Below are 18,484 nucleotides of genomic sequence, written 5' to 3' on the forward strand. Positions count from 1 at the left end.
TTAATTCTTGCATATTAGTTTAATCATGTTAGCTTGATTAGAATCATATAGTTTGATAATCATTGCTTGCATCCATATAGCTTAATTTTTTGCTCATATAGATTAAATCCTTCATCTTGGTGTAGTCTAGTAACTGGTATTGCTTAAATAAATATGAGAGCAAGTCTATACTTGCATCTTAGCTTTCTTGCATATTAGTTTAATCATGTTAGCTTGGTTAGAATCATATGGTTTGATAATCATTGCTTGCATCCATATAGCTTAATTTTTTGCTCATATAGATTAAATCCTTCATCTTGGTGTAGTCTAGTCACTGGTATTGCCTAGATAAGTATGAGAGCAAGTCTATACTTGCATCTTGTAGGAGGCAATAGGTCGATTTGTTATGGTTTTTATAATCATTGATTATATCTGTCTAACCATGCATGCAATGACTTATTGAAGTGTTTGTGTCTTACAACTTACAGGATTGATGATAATCTGAGCATGAAGATTGATGTAAGAATTGATTTGAGATAAGTTGAAGAAATCTCAGAAAAGCAAGAAAATCAATTAAATTGAATAAATAATTTTCTCTAAATTTAAACTCAAAGCAGTCTTGAGGAAAAGGATTCAGTTGCATTAAAATGGCTTTTTCTAATAAAATAAATCTTTAGTAAATAAAATAAATATGCATGGAATTAACTGATTTTTATCTCAAATGCATGAAATTAATTGATTTTATCTCCAATGCAAACTCAAACTTATAATCCAAATGCATTAAGTCAGGTTTTAATTGAATTTATCTCAAAATCAACTCAATCTTAATCTCCTCTGAAACTGAATGAAAGCATCCAATCATTTCAATTCACCTGGATTGTGCTTTCTTTTGAGGAATATCAACCACTCATCATTAATCAATCTTGACTGTTGGTCTCTCTTTGGATTCTCTATAAATTCAGGCTTTCATCTCTCAATCAAAGGGACCCTAGAGATTTATTGTTATTATGTTGTTTTTGCTCTAGAGTCATTGAGAATATTGTGTATTGAGATTATTGCATCTTAGCTTTCTTGCATATTAGTTTAATCATGTTAGCTTGATTAGAATCATATAGCTTGATAATCATTGCTTGCATCCATCTAACTTAATTTGCTTAATCTTGCATCCATTTAGCTTAATTTTGTGCTCATATAGATTAAATCCTCTGTCTTGGTGTAGTCTAGTCACTGGTATTACTTAGATAAATCTGAGAGCAAGTCTATACTTGCATCTTAAGAGATTCTATGCCTAGTTCTCGGGGTATCCCAATTTTCAAAAAATTAAAAAAAAAAGAAAAAAACAAAAAAGTAGAATTTTTAATTTATTCATCCATTAGTGAAAACCACCCGTGGTGTTATGGGCACATACCTTAGTGAAAACCTATTCTTAGGCATCAAGGTAAATAACTTGAATCCACCATCTATTTGGATACTTATTATGTGCTCATCCCTCATTATCCACCCATCTTGTTTTGCCCCATACATTGTACTTCCATCCTGTCATCCAGCTCATATTGTCATCCATTACCTATCTGTGTAGGGGTTCTTTGCCTTTGCCTCATGCATGAATCTTTCCCACATCCATTCTCCCCACCACTCCCCTCCCTTCAGATGAGATGGTGAATGTCCCAATATTGTGAATAAGGAGAATCCCATCACACTGAGCTTGATCCCATCACACTAAGCTTAATCTCATTACACTATGCTTCCCACCAAACTAAGCTTACTTTAATTGCGTGTATCACAAACACCTGTCAATAGCGTGTCACCCAAAATCAGGTTTGAGTCATCCTAGCTCACATTCCTTAGTCAGCATGTCAATTGCCTTCTAGTGATCTTTTATCCATTATGTCTATGAGGATGCATCATTCCCATGCTTGGTAGTTTATCGAGATACTTGTCCTACCTCTTGGCAAGATATGTGTGTTGGACAAAGGATTTGTTTGCATGCATCAATATTTTAATTTAATTTAATTGATTTCCCATGATTATACCTACTTAGGACAGCCTAGGTCTCTCTATATCTTGGTGTGCCTTGACTAGTGTATATTGGGGCATGGTTTTTATTGTGTGACATGTTTGATGGTTCTCTTATGCATGATCTAATAAGTTTCAATATAATTTTAGATATATGAAGGTATCATTATGTTGACTATTCTTTGCATATACCCACCAAGTCCCTATAAAGGACTTGTGTGCACAAGGATGTCTCCATACTCTTATTGATCCAAAATTAGTGGTTAAAAACAACCCTTTCACACTAATTTGAAATCCAATAATTTAAATGTCATTATTAAAATTTTCATAACTACTTTATTGAATTAACACCATTCAATAAGTAATTTAAATGAGTAAAATTAAAAAGAACTAGAAATAAACATAAACCATACACTGCAAGTTGATAACGAAGTTCACCCCTTGTGGGCTACGTCTTTGGGTCCGCTTCAAATGTGCAACCAGTCCATTAAAATTGATGAAAAAATACATCAAATTGCCTTCAAATATCAAAAGCAATTTTAAAACATGCAAAATCAATCTTCTAGATTCTTTAGGAAAATACGAACTATAATGGGTGGAAAATTAGGGTTTCCACCATGAGGGAGATGAAAACCGCTAATTTACCATTACATTCAAAAGAGGGGTGAATCTAATAGATTTAGTCACAAATCAGTAATGATAAGGACTGAATATTGATTGGATTCAAGGGGGTGTGAATTGATTTTCCCTCTTTTGTGAGTTGAAATGTTGAAATTAGGGAAAAGTGCTGAAAATGAAGGAAAAAATGCGGAAATAGTGAGCTACAATTGTCAAATTGAGGCACACACCTAGATTTGAGCAGTAAATGCACATTCAGACCTAATCCCTGAAAGCTCCAAAAATATTGGGACCGGAGCCCCTGTCGCTCTTGTCCTCCTAACTTTTCGCACATCGAAAAGGGTTGATTCGTCTCTACAAATAATATTTATTCTGAAGATCGTAGCTTCGTACCTATTTATTGCACACAGAAAGAAAGGGAAATAGGTTGGGAATAGGGGCTTGCCTAAGTCAAACTTGGGTTTAGGAATTGACCTTGATTGAAATATTACAAATATTGAAATAAATAATGGAAGGATATACCTTAGATCTACAATGACTGATAATGATGGTTTGCTTCTTGAATGTAATCACATATGTTGCATGAAATGACATGAACATGACAAAACCCTAGTCACACACACATGCTTGCAAATTAATTATTTAATGATGCTCCACAATTGATAAATGAATAATGCAACCTTGAAGACCTCTAGAAATGCTTGATGATGAATGATTCAATGCTTGAATGCTTGATGATTATAATTTACTTCGTCTCTTCTGGTGTCTTGTTCTTATGCAAACGAGAGGGGGAAACCTCCTTATATACTTGCTCGTTGAAAAACATGCTAATTTCCCGACATAGGCTGACACAAAGAGATATTTCTTGCTCATTTTTGAAGAGGCAAGAGGGGGTCAAAGAGGGGCCCAGTTAAGGGGGACCAAAGCGTGGAACTTCAAATTGCCTTCAAATATCAAAAGCAATTTTAAAACATGCAGAATTAATCTTCTAGATTCTTTAGGAAGATATGAACTATAATGGGTGGAAAATTAGGGTTTCCACCATGAGGGAGATGAAAACCGCTAATTTACCATTACATTCAAAAGAGGGGTGAATCTAATAGATTTAGTCACAAATCAGTAATGATAAGGACTGAATATTGATTGGATTCAAGGGGGTGTGAATTGATTTTCCCTCTTTTGTGAGTTGAAATGTTGAAATTAGGGAAAAGTGCTGAAAATGAAGGAAAAAATGCGGAAATAGTGAGCTACAATCGTCAAATTGAGGCACACACCTGGATTTGAGCAGTAAATGCACATTTGGACCTAATCCCTGAAAGCTCCAAAAATATTGGGATCGGAGCACCTGTCGCTCTTGTCCTCCTAACTTTTCACACACCGAAAAGGGTTGATTCGTCTCTGCAAATAATATTTATTCTGAAGATCGTAGCTTCGTACCTATTTATTGCACACAGAAAGAAAGGGAAATAGGTTGGGAATAGGGGCTTGCCTAAGTCAAACTCGGGTTTAGGAATTGACCTTGATTGAAATATTACAAATATTGAAATAAATAATGGAAGGATATACCTTAGATCTACAATGACTGATAATGATGGTTTGCTTCTTGAATGTAATCACATATGTTGCATGAAATGACATGAACATGACAAAACCCTAGTCACACACACATGCTTGCAAATTAATTATTTAATGATGCTCCACAATTGATAAATGAATAATGCAACCTTGAAGACCTCTAGAAATGCTTGATGATGAATGATTCAATGCTTGAATGCTTGATGATTATAATTTACTTCGTCTTTTCTGGTGTCTTGTTCTTATGCAAATGAGAGGGGGAAACCTCCTTATATACTTGCCCGTTGAAAAACATGCTAATTTCCCGACATAGGCTGACACAAAGAGATATTTCTTGCTCATTTTTGAAGAGGCAAGAGGGGGTCAAAGAGGGGCCCAGTTAAGGGGGACCAAAGCGTGGAACTCTAGTCCCAATGAGGACCAGATCACCTACCCTATTATGGGGCCAAAACAAGGGGTCATGCAGTGTGTTGAATAAAGGCAAGGCCAAATTTGCATGGTGAAGGCATAATCAGGCCTTAATCAGGCATTGGGGGATGCACACTAAGGTGAGGGCTCAAAATATGGTCTAAATTGTAAGGGAGTACAATTTAGGATGCTACACGAACTCATTGAGAGTTCCTCCTATATACGATGAAATTTGGAAGTTAAACTATTGTAAAACCAAACAAAGATCCAACCACAAAAACCCTGGTTCTACAATTAAAATCCACCATACACCAATGAAGAACCTAAAACATGCAACACATCAAAACATAAAATTCTTTGGGACATAGTCATACATCAAATGAACTTCATGAAATAAACTTGTGAATCTGAAAAACCTATGCCTAACATAAGCATTCTAATTCAACACTCCAAATCATACTTATGATCTCTACTGTATTCCTTAATTTTTATAATGCACTTACAGGATTTAATTCCTTCCTTGAAGGAAACCAGTAAACACACTACACATTTGTGGGATCCTAAATAAATAAACATACAATTGAAAGAACACCACATAAGAGACAACTTGGTGTGATATCTTCGTTAAACTTGCACAAAAGTCTTCAATACTATTTACATTGCATAAGACTCTAAAATTATATTATCTACACAAAGATTTAAACTAGCTATTCTCTTCATCCCATACAAAAGTAAAATTAGAACCCCTGCAAAGTGAACCTGAATTCCCTTTTATAACACAAGGGAGAAACAAGCTTCAAGACATTTATAATCTCAAGAAATAGTAGGTGACTGCCTGACAGAGAAAAACAATTTTTTTTAGATCGACAAAGACAAACATTCTCTCTTTTCTTTCTGCGGGTGGTAGTTGTTATAGATAACCTGAAGCTCTCCTTTTCTTCACACAAAATTGCTTATCATTATAGAGAATCGGGTAACCCTATAGGATTATTTGATGCACATGGATAGAGAGAATCCTACCATATCCCTTTGAAAGATATGCATTAAATAGAGATATCATAAATTAAAATTATGTGGGAATGTCATATACCAACCACCTGATTAAATTCAAATCTCTTTGACGGAGTGCATCAACCGCCACCGAGGACAACTCACAAGCTTCACCATCATCTCGAATTCCTTCCTAGACACCCATTGAAATCCCCTGAGATAACTCAATGAGTCCCAATTTGATACACTAAACATGTTCCATTTTTACCATGTGATCATACAGTCACCATCTTTTCTCACTAACCAGATTGGACACATGTAAAGATCTCACGGGATCATAGGGCTTGGACATGCTCAATCTTTATTCTTGCGATGATGTGCCTTAGTGATAGGTCTGTCTCTTTATTCCTTTGTTTTTCCTTCACCCGGCTTGGACACATGTCATATTCTCGCAGAGGCATAGGTTAGTTCAAAATGGTTACATAGAAGCCACAAAGATGCGATTAATATTTTATTTAACCGTCAGGTGCCAATCATAGGATCATAGTTTGAAATAGCACTTGTTCTTGATGACTGTGATGATGTGACTTGACATTTTCATAACCTTCAACGGTCCATTGCAACATCGCAAGGTTAAATAGAAGTTCACCTTGACTGTTGCGACCATGTGATCTGGCAATTTATGTAACAATTAACCTTCCACTCATCGGTCCCACCTGACACGTGGCAACTCTTCACTCCATTATGGATCATGATTCATGACATCACCCTTTCTTGCATTGGTGTGATTAAACGATAAATGACATCCTCTTGCCACTTCGTCTAGACTTACTCCAGATTGCTACTCCCAAGCTGCAAAGATGTGGCTCAACATTTGTTGTGACTACTTACGACTACATCACCAAATCGCAACTTGCCTTAGCTACTTGCCATGGTGGTTGCAAACCTCTGATCGGTCACTTAAGGGTTTAATTAAATCACACACAAACATGTTATGACTAAAAGGTGGGAATGGGAAGGGACGTGGCTAAAATGGTTCCAAAAGTGGTTATAAAATTCATGTTATTGATTTTTCTGAAAAATCAAAGTCACATCTTTTTGTACTCATCACGATCAAAGATCTTGAATTTTTGGGAAAAACAATAACACAAAGTTTATAAATTTTTTTTGCATCTAGTTTAGTTGTGGCCATGGGGAAGGGGCCAAACACAAGGCACAAAAAATTAAATATTAAAGGGGTGCGACAGTCTTATGATTATCACAACTTTTGATCCTTGGTTTTCAACATCAAATCACTAATTTGAAATTGCAGCCACTATGAAATTTCTTCCATTAATGAACTACTCATTGTAAATCACATTACATTGTATATGTGAATTGTTTTGCCTTGAGCAATTGAAACAAATTAAAGCGTAACTTTGATTTTTACTTGACGGGGATCATCAACTTAGATTTTTGTTAGATATTTTGGATCATCTGATAAAGAGAACATTCTCCTTTGGTTATCACTAAAACTGAGAATTAAATTCATTTTGAGAGCAATAATGACTCACACTTCCCTTGATTTCCCTGCAAAATAAAAAATACTTTAGCCAAGTATCCTTCAAACTTTTGATTTGATATTAACTTCACTCACTAAAGCTTTCACAGATGATAATTTATCAAGTTTCATCATAAAGATGATTGAGTATATTGTATAATTGATTTTTCATATGTCTCACAAAGTATGACTTAAAATTGGATCTAAAAATATTTCAATTTCTCAATCTTGTTCAAACTTTGTCTATTGAAAAAATGTAATCTGAGAAAACTCATCTATTAAGGGCATGAATTTTCCACAATTCATGAAGTAGTGTATGATTTATTTTTGTTTTGACTATGTATGTTTTGTAATCAATGTTTCAAATCACATTAGGTGATCCATACATGATCTAAAATAGAGATTGCAAAACATACGCACTTAAAACCAAAAACAATTTTACAAAACTTGTCTATTGAAAAATAGTGTTCAAAGGAATTAATTATCTTACGAAAGCACAATGTCCATGACTTTTTATTACCAAAAAAATCCATTACCAAAAGATCTGCTCCCAATCACTGCAAAACTTCACAGATCTTCTTCTTTGGCTCTCCAATTACAAGATGAGTTTATGCCCTCATATTGTAGTATTGTCATATATTTAGAGCTTGCTCCAACACTCTTTTGGAGGTTTCTTTGGCATCCAAATCTAGCAAATGAACCACTTCACTTCACTAATCACAATATAAGCTGCATACAATCAATTAGTATGAAATTAGACACCTTCCTTAACAAAATAAGTAAAGGTAAATAAAGAGATTGGTTGATCATCTCACCAAGACCACCAACAATGATATAATTTGTTGCACATGGACAAGTGTGGGATTTATGGGAAAACATGGATTACAAAGTCTTGACAATAGTTCTTTGCAAGTCCATTCACAAACCAACATACCCTCTTTACTTTCATTTACTACAATTACAATATTCATTGCCTCTTTTATGCTTGTTCCCATTTTCATCCTTTTTCTTGACTGTCTCTTGGTTCTGAGATATAGGAGAAGATCTTATATGTAGCCAAATAGCTTCTAGATTCAATTATACATGCTTTTTATTTAGAATTTCAAAACATCCAGTGGTCCATAAATGTAAGGACCTCCATATTATTAAAATATTAAACTACATAATTACACATATTAATCATTAATTAAAGCAACTTGTTCTATATACAAAAGAATAGATACATGATGTTATATTTTGACATAATTTATATGTACATAGGCTCAACATAAGAAAACATAAGACATCAAATGTATTTACAAAAGACCATACGGTCGAATGCAACAATACATAATTTACAAAGTTGATAATCACCTTGATAGGAGCTTCCGACATCTCTCTCCCACAAGCACGCCATGGGTGAGAACATTGCCGAAGCGCTTTGCCGCCCAACCACAAATCATTTACACTTCCCTAGAGTTCTTCATGACATGAGGAACTGTTGACCCTACACAAGGATGCCTAGCAACTCGAATCTGGTGCAACTTAGTGTACATCTACAATCTAAGATGCTATTGCAATGACACTAAGATATGGAAGAGAGTGAAAATATAATGATTCAATTAGAAAGAATGTACTAAGATATCAACTAAAACTTTGGCCAAAGTTATTTTTGAGCCGACTACCGGAAGATGAGTTTAAATAGAGACTTATACTTCTTTGGAAACCAACCCTTCTCTTAACTCCATATTCGAAACCCATCCAACTCATATAACTCAATCAATGAATACATAATATGCACAAAACATACATGAGTAGACAATCATCAATCCACGCAGTATCTATTTATCAATTACTATCATATGTCGGTCAATTGTGCACGTTGGCATATGTTTTACACATAAATAGAAGTGATACATATATCAATGACACGAGAATGCACTATATATTTATACTTGTAATCAAAGAATATTTCATTCATAATCATGATATATATATATATATATATATATATATATATATATATATAGTACCAAAACTTTTATCAACATGAGATTAAGATATATCAACTTAATTTCATGTCCCATATTCACTATTAATGAAGATTAATAATTTTTATCAATTTGACATATATTGCATCTTTAGGTAAGATGTCGATTTGAGTAAGTAAATCCTCACATCCGTGTACCTGACTTGAAATACACTATTCACCAATTCTACATTGTTCTCCACAATTCCTTTAATTCATTTCTTTACAGATATTCATATAATAACATCATGATGATAGATTATGTCATTATCTTGTGACCTTATTTATTAGCTAGGTTTAATCAATATCACCAAGTAATGGTTTAAGATATTTAAACAATAATTGATTTAAAAAGTGTACAAGATTCTACAGTCTTAATGACCTTGAATAAAGAGTTTGACTTAATCCATTTTTTAGTCATCTGTTAATAGGTTGTTGAAAAGGTAAGAGATGAGTTGATACTAGCATGCAATCCGATCACAAATTAGTTGAAAATAGTAAGCACCACTTAAGAAGATGTGAAGTTATTGCAGAGATATTGCCAAAATGGTAGCACTTCCACTCCACTGCCACGCATTGCTTCAAAACTACCTTTTCTCTCTCTTTTATTTAAAATTCCCACGTTCGAAGGTTATTAAAAAATGTCAGTGTGGAACAAAGCAGCTAGCAATGGCAAGGGTCATGGTGGGATATTGGTGTTAGTGAAAGAAAAAGAAGGGCGTCTCATTCAGCTTGAAAAAGAGGACTCCAATAAACAGTTTTAATGGTTTAAGATCTTAGAAAATTACAATTTTATTAGGATTGCAGCATGTTATTTTGCTCCACAGGTCTCCAAAACTTACAAGAAATGTGGTCTTGACAGCAAAGACCCCTTTGCTGCCCTAAAAAAAGATATTGATGTGTTCTCTTAGCTTGGCGAGGTCCTCCTTGTGGGGGATTTCAATGCTAGAACTGCAAGTGAACAGGCTTGCATCTTTAGCTGTAAAGATGATTGTAATCCTATTTGGCTCCTAGAAGAAGAAAATCATCAATGGGAGAGAGTGTCAGAAGACACCAATGATTGCAACCAATTTGGGGAAGAGTTGCTTACTCTCTATGGCATGTTTGACTTAATTATCTGTAATGGTCTGATTAGATGGACAAATTCCAGCAATTTCACTTGCAACACTTACAATGGGGCGAGTGTGGTTGACTACGTTGTTTGTTCACATAGCCTATGTGAAAATATCGAAGATATGGTGATTGGTGAACATTTATGGGACCTCAAATCAGATCATAAACCGATCTATTTAAGTATTGTTTGGGCAGAAAAGAGGTATTATGTGGAAAAAAATCAACCTTCCCTACAACAACAATCAAAGGGCAAAATTCTTTTGACATAAGAAAATGCTTGTATCTTCCAGGCTGCTTTGGAGAGACTTCTTAAATGGGAGAAAAAGACATTTCATGATCTCAATAGTCATAAGTTAACAAATCTGATCCATGTGGCCCTCTCAAAATGCAAAAGAACAAAAAACAAAAAATCTGAGACAAATTGTTTCCCGGTGAATGCTTGGTTTGATGAGGAATGCAAAATGGCTAGAAGAGGTTTAAGAAAGTCAAATAATAAAGAAACTCACATCAAAGCTTACAAACAGATTTTAAAGAAAAAGAAAGCTGATTTTATGTGTACTAGGAGGGAAGAGTTAATTTTTCTTAGCAAATATAATCCCAAACTTTTTTGGAAAGAGCTGCAGTAAAAAAAGAAACAAATTGACAATAGTATCACAGCCACTCAATGGTTTGATTATGCTAGGCAACTTTATGAACATGATTTGGAGGTGGCTCCCCCACCCTTGGTCAACATTTCTACTAATCTTTTCATTGTGCAATAAATTGAATTGGGTATTAAGAAATTGGGTGTTGGTAAAGATAAAGACTTAGGTGAACTTCAAGCAGAGTTTCTCAAGTGGGGCATGAAAGTCCTTGCCCCTCATATTGCAAAAATATTCAATAACATCATTCCTCATGGGTTTCCTAAAGATTGGACTACAAGTCTTGCTATACCTCTTTTCAAAAGTGGAGATGTCAATAACCCCTCCAACTACAGGACTATAATGATCAATCCTTTGTTCGCTAAGTTATTGGGCAGCATGATAGAAAATAGAATCAGCAAATGGGCAGAAGAAAATCATAAATGTGCAAAAGGCCAAGCTGGTTTCAGACCTAAACATTCCACAGTTGATCATAGTATTACTTTGAGACACATCATCGAAAAAACCTGGGAGAAAAAGGAAGATGTCTTCTGTTGCTTTGTTGATTTCAAAAAAGCTTTTGACATAGTCCCACGTGACAAATTGTGGCACAGAATGGAAGAGCTTGGTATCCCGACTCATCTTAGGGCTGCTGTTCATAGGCTTTATGAGGAGGTTAAAGTGAAAATCAGAACTCCTGATGGCATTTCAACTAGTTTTAGGAGTGATATTGGTGTCAAACAAGGGTGTCCTCTTTCCCCTACCTTGTTTGGCTTATACATTGACAAACTCGAAGAATGGTTAAACATGCAGAATGGTGATGGTATTCAATTGGGTGAATTTGTGATAAGGCTGCTCCTTTATGCTGATGACCTCATTTTGCTTGCTAATTCCGCCCTTGGTTTGCAAGAGCACTTATTTGCCCTTGAGCGCTTTCGCAATATTGTGGGAATGCAAGTTAATATCAGCAAGACGAAAATCATGGTTTTCTCAAGTAGAAGGAAACAAGAGCAACATGAGTTTTACTTTGAAGGTAGCATTCTTGAAGAAGTTACAGATTACAAATACCTTGGAATTGATTTCAACAAGAGTCTTAGTTGGGAAGGTTGCAGGAAGAAGAGAACTCTAGGTGGCTGGAAGGCACTCTATGCACTTCAAAATAGATGCAGAGAGGCTGAGCTTTGGGATTGGAAAACCATCCAAACACTTTTTAGGCTTTTGGTGTTGCCGGTTATTCTATATGGTTGTGAAGTTTGGGCCAGCCGTACCTTAGATTCTCAATGGAAGCAAATTGAGAGAATTCAAAAACGTTTGATCACAAGCAAGTTCAAAACTAAAAGCACGGTCCCATATGATATCATGTTAAGTGAAACGGGTGCTGCCCCTATTGAGGCAGCTGCTATGGTGCGTCTCATTAGCTATTTAAAAAGAACTGAGCAAATGGGAGAAGATAGATGGCCTAAGGTTGTTGTCAACGACACTTTGTGCAAAAGGAAGAAGACGTGGATGAAACAAAACATCAAATGGTTGAAAAAATGGGATATTTATTTGAACTCATGCCCCACAAACAACAAGGAGATAAAGGTCTTCGGTATGGAAAAGTTTTACAAGAAAAATTGGAGTATTGGGTTAGGAAGGAAGAAACAATACTATATTAATGAGTTCAACCCCAATTATGATCATCTTCAAAAAGTCTATATAGGACCTAATATATCATGGAAGGCTAAAATTCTAATCGCACAACTTAGAACCAACTCTCACCAACTTCAGTGTGAGACCGTGTGGTGGAAAAGGCCAAAAGAGATTTGGGAAGAAAGAGTTTGCCCGTTTTGCGTCAGCGGGAGTGTGGAAACTGAAAAACATTTTATCTTGGAGTGTGAAGCACTTAAAGTCAGCTGGGAGAAGTTTGCCAATTTCCTAACTGCCAGCACATGGTATAACCTGTTCAACGAGGAGCATATCGTGAAGATGGGTGCTCTCATCATTAGCCTGAATAAGCAGAGATCAGACCTTCAAAAAAAACTGATTCTGCTTGATCAGATTGTCCCATAGGCTATTCTTAGCCTCGTGGACATTAAAATTCTTTCTTCTTCTTCTTCTTTAAACAACCCCATCCCTTAAGTTTCAATTCTTTTGTTTTTAATTAAGATATTCACTTCAAGTTTTAAATGTGTGTTTTTAAAAGCACATACACTTTAACCTCTTTTATTTATGTAAAAGCATTACTTTTTTAGCTGTGGTAATATCATGTCTTATAACATGCACGTGTTCTCTTAATTAGTTGCTTTATTTATAAAAAAAAAATCATGAATTATTATTTGTATGCTTTATTTAATGAAATACTGCATTAATAATTATTTTAAAATAAATAAACTATAATTCATAAATTATATATATAATATTTGAATATTATTATTTTTTAAATATAAATTTTTAATATATATGGAAGCTTTCCAATAAAATTATTTAATAAAGATCTTCACAATATAAATAATAAGAAGAAATTTTTTATTTAAATTAAAAATTTCTATTCCATTGCTTTTAAAATTAAATGAAAAAATTAATAATGAAATAAATATAAATTATTTTGTAATTTACAAAATATAATAAGAAAAACTTATACTCAAAAAAGCACCCATATATTACACTAAAAAGATAATGAAAATCTTTTGAAACATGCATGATCCATAAAAAGATAATCTTATACTAAAAATTCACTCCACAAAGATAATCTTATACTAAAAATTCACTCCACATTTTATATGCATCCATCAAACAGAAATCTTATACTCATAGAAGCACTAGTAGTAATGTTCTATAATTATAATACTAATGCATGAAAATCTCTAAACATTATTTCTCTAAATATATTGATAATTTTATTATACAAGTGTTTATTTTATACCATGTATGAAAAAAATTAAAATATATTTTTTAAATATATTTATATTTTTTAATATAAGTGTTTTAGAAGTTGGGATTTCTTGAAGTTTGATTGTAAATATTTTTTTTTTAATTTCAATTATATATATTTATTTAGATTATTTATGTTAATAGTTATATTTTTAAATACATATTATTAAAATAATTTAAAATCTAATACTAATGCATGAAAATCTCTAAACATATATTTCTCTAAATATATTGATAATTTTCTTATATAAGGGTTTTGGAAGTTCCATTTGGTTGAAGGTTTGATTGTGTAATTCAAGAAAAGTTGTAGGGGAGAGTTAAATAGTGCAAACATGAAGTATATAAAAATATTGTTTATGGTGTTGGTTTTCTCTCAAGTTTATTTGGGAGATTGCAATTTTTCAATATATAGTTTTGGAGATTCATTAGCAGACACTGGAAATTTGTTAATCTCAAATCATCAAGGTCTGGGTGCAATTATTGGAAAATTTCCATATGGAGAAACATTTGGTTTTCCAACTGGTTGTTGTTCTAATGGTAGATTGATTGCTGATTTCATTGGTAAATTTTTTATTTCTTACATCTTATATTTTTTCTTAGTAAATTTCAATATTATTTGTTTATATTGAAAATAAGAGATTTGAAACCTTGTTAGTGGAGAAATGGAAATGAGAATCTAATCATATTAGAATATTTCTCTTTCACAATTTATTTCAAATTTTAATTTATTGTTTGTTTTGATTGCAGCTAAAGCATTTCTAAAACCTTATTTGCATAAAAATGCAAATTTTAGTGATGGCATAAACTTTGCAGTTGCTGGAGCTACTGCTTTGGAATCATCTTTTTTGACAGCAAAAGGAATTGGACCATTTTGGACAAACAATTGGTTCTTAGACTATAAGAGAAATTTTTGTTCATCTAACAAAGGTGTGTATATCTTCTACAATTATATTATATATTTTTTAAAAAAAATTCAATAATAATTTTTATCATTGATTCTAATTGATTAATAAGATTTAAAAGAAGCTTTAACTTTCTTTTAAATTAGATAAATTACTCTAATAATGGATGTTCTAGCTTTCCAAGAGTCTTACACTTCTATTTTATGTTCAGATTGTGAGAGCCATTTTGCAAATGCAATGTTTTTGATGGGAGAGATAGGTGAAAATGATTACAACTATCCATTTGCACAGCAAAGACCATTAACTGAAGTGGAATCCTTAATTCCTCTGGTTATAAATAAAATTAAAGTAGCATTAGAGGTGAGCATATTCAAAATCCTATCTAGATTTATGTTTAAAATTTAAATTAAAAGAAAAATTTTCATTTCAATAACTGTTATTTAATTTTTTAAATTGTAGTAATTTAATAGATTGTTCTTTATTCATTTGTAGACATTGATTAACTTAGGAGGAGCAAGGAAGATTTTAATTCAAAACAATTTGCCTATTGGTTGTTCACCATCCTATCTTTCTACAAAAGATGGTGAAAAGGATAGTAGTGGGTGTATAAAAAATTATAACCAATTTTCAGAAAAAAGCAACAAGCTTCTGAAACAAATGGTAAAATGATTGCAACAAAAGAATCCAAGGGTTTCAATAGTCTTTGCAGATTATTATAATGCAGCGCTTACAATCATAAAGAAACCATCCTGTTATGGTAAGAGCTCTTTTGTTTGTTTTCAGTTCTTTCCAATTTTATTTTTATTTTAGTTTAAGTATTGAACATGAAGAGAAACTTTGAATGGTGAAGGGATGCAAAGTGATGTTCTCCAAACTTGTTGTGGAGCTGGTGGACCCTACAAATTTGACATCCAACACCTTTGTGGTACTCCTGGATCCACAACATGTCACAATCCTCAACAATATTTCAATTGGGATGGAATTCATTTAACTGAAGCAGCATACGAACAAATTAGTTTACCAGCCCTTCTTTCAATTCCGTTTTTAAGAATGGTTAAACATTCTTTATTAGCTATTCTTCTCTAAGAAGTTAAAATTACTTTTAGAATTGTTAAACATTCTTTATTAGCTATTCTTTTATTGAAGGTTTAATATATTTTTGTTAAATATTGAATAAAATATTGAAATATGTAATTATAATTTTTTTTCATAATTCAAAATTTATTATTTGCAAATTCTCTAGCTTATTGTGTTAACTCTTATCCCATGTTCTCATGCAACTGCTTAACTTTATTTTTATTTAATATAAGTAGTTAAGTATCCCATGCAACTTTAAAATTGTGAAAAAAATAATAATTTAGAATCTTCCCCTATTTAAAATAAAATAAAATAAAACAGCTCTACTACAAATATATTATTGTTTGGCTTTTTTAAGTTAATCTTTTAAAAGGTTCTATTTTTTTTCAAAATTTGTTGTTTTCTTTTTTCTCTAAGTAATGAGTTGTTATTATTCATTAATATATCCAATATAAATCTTAAATTAAATTTATCTTTTTTAAATTATTCAATATTGAAAGTTATTTATTCCTTTCTTGACTAAAAAAAAAATTAATTAAAAATATAATATTAATTTAAAAAAATTCAAACTAAATTATATAAAGATTTACAATAGTCTACATGGTCCAATTTTGTTTTCTATCGTGCTACTGTGTTAAGGAGGTATGCAATTGGCACCATATTTGTAAGTGTTTGAAGCAATAATACTGTATAACACAATATATATGGACAAACTTAAAAATGATGTAATGAAAATCTACTACAGTTGTGTTAAAGAGAATTGTATGTTAATTTTTTGTATGAAAAAAATTGTATGTTAATTTTTTGTATGAAGAAATTTGTATGTTAATTTTTGCATGAATTTTAAAATAAGATTTTACATAATAATTCTTAGAAATAATATTGTCTTAGAAAATTTATACTAAAACAATATATAACTTATTAATTTAAATTAATAAAAAATTATTTATTTGAAATTTATTCGTATAGCTAATTTTGTAGTTAGAACTCACCTCCAAAGGAGATTGAAGATATGCATAATCAATCTAATTCTAATAATACACGCGTGTATGTAACGCATGATAAAGGCATGTATGAACAGTTAAGCTTCGTTATAGGTTTTTAGCTTTTTCTTTTTCATTTGTTTTTGTTTTTCCTTATCCTTCATCTCACCTTCACGAAATTAGTTGGCATTCAATTGTAATACGGCGAGTTTTTTGTATGCAGATAATATATACACTCTTTTATTTTATGCTTGCTGCTTCAGTTTTGACCACTCATTATTTTCAATTCATTTCTTAGTTTGTCAATACAATGTGTGTTATTAGTACTTGTCGTTAGGTAATACTATTGTAATGATTTTTTTTTTCTATGTTTAAATGGTTATTAAAAAAATTTAATTAGATCAATTGTAAACAAGTATTTTTTTATTTTTTTAAACTTTATTACTTTTCTTAAAGTCTAATGCATATTTTTTAAGTTTTCAAATTAGAAAATTTGTTTTTCTTATCAACCATTGGACAATATTGTTTTACTTGTTATAGACGGATTTTTCAGAGGATTTTTTTATGCTGCCACTCCTCCTTACCCATATTTATTTAAAAAATTATTATTAATTGTTATAAATATTAAAATAATATGTTAATTAAATTATAATCTACATTACATATTAATTATTATGAAATTTTTAAAAAATTATTTTATTAATATAGTGAAGGATAATTAATTTTTCAAGACAAATTTCTTAAAATAATATATTAATTTGTTAATAATCAATTGAAATACATAATTGTTATTTATATAATATATATTATATGTTAATAAATTTATTATATAATTATATTTATTATTTCTTATTGAGATATATTCTTAATTATTAAATATTAAATTAATGAATAATTAATTAGATTTATTTATTTTATTATTAATGATAAAATATTATTTTTTAATTTTAAAATATTAATGTTAATAATTATCATATTATATCAATGTTTATATCATAATATTAAATCAATTCTATAATAATTAACTAGATTTATTTAGTTATGATTAATGCTAATTTTCTTATATTTTAATATTAATATATAAAATTTATATTCATAATTATTCTATTATATCAATATTATAAGGCAAGTACTCGCCACTACGTGGCACTTGTTTACGAATTGAAGAGCCCAACGGAAAGACTAGTAAGAATATAGTGTAGGATATTTAGGGTCTATTTTTGACAACACTTTTTTCATGGTAAACAAATCTGTATCAAATCTCTTTCAATCACACATCAAATTTTAAGGGTTCCAAGTTAAGTAGGGTTGGTTGTATATGGTATAATTTAGATTGAATTTTAGGTTATTATAATTTTGTATTTGGTAATATGATTGTAGTTCTGTTTTTTTGTTTGGTAGCTTAGTTGTAATTCTATTATGTTTTTCTTATCTAAAAATTTATTGTATTAATTTCGTGTAATTCTTTCTAATGTAGAGGGTTTTTACTCCCACTAATTTATCTTAATCAAAATCACATTTGCATCAAAGATATTATCAAATAGAACATGACAAATCGATTATAATTTGAACTTGAACCGAAATTTATTTGTAAGATTTAAAGAAAAATGTTATCATCTTTTAATAAAGCACTTGGCAACACTTCTAAAATTTGACTTAAAGTATGAAGTGATTTTCAATAAAAAAAATTAAAATATTAAAGAAACTATTATATGCATATATTGATTTTGATCTTTTATTGG

At 31.5% G+C, this 18,484-nt stretch overlaps 1 protein-coding gene across 1 annotated transcript; it reads left to right on the forward strand.

Annotated features, from left to right (window-relative positions):
* Positions 1 to 14,104: 14,104 nt before the first annotated feature.
* On the forward strand, positions 14,105 to 15,519 carry LOC131043598 (acetylajmalan esterase-like). The gene is made up of 4 exons (XM_059207337.1): positions 14,105 to 14,341; positions 14,528 to 14,707; positions 14,894 to 15,042; positions 15,175 to 15,519. The coding sequence occupies exons 1-4, from the start codon at positions 14,113 to 14,115 to the stop codon at positions 15,349 to 15,351; spliced, it is 735 nt and encodes a 244-aa protein (XP_059063320.1). The 5' UTR covers positions 14,105 to 14,112; the 3' UTR covers positions 15,352 to 15,519.
* Positions 15,520 to 18,484: the final 2,965 nt, after the last annotated feature.

This window comes from Cryptomeria japonica, chromosome 1, assembly GCF_030272615.1.
Source record: "Cryptomeria japonica chromosome 1, Sugi_1.0, whole genome shotgun sequence".
In the NCBI taxonomy this organism is placed as follows: domain Eukaryota; kingdom Viridiplantae; phylum Streptophyta; class Pinopsida; order Cupressales; family Cupressaceae; genus Cryptomeria; species Cryptomeria japonica.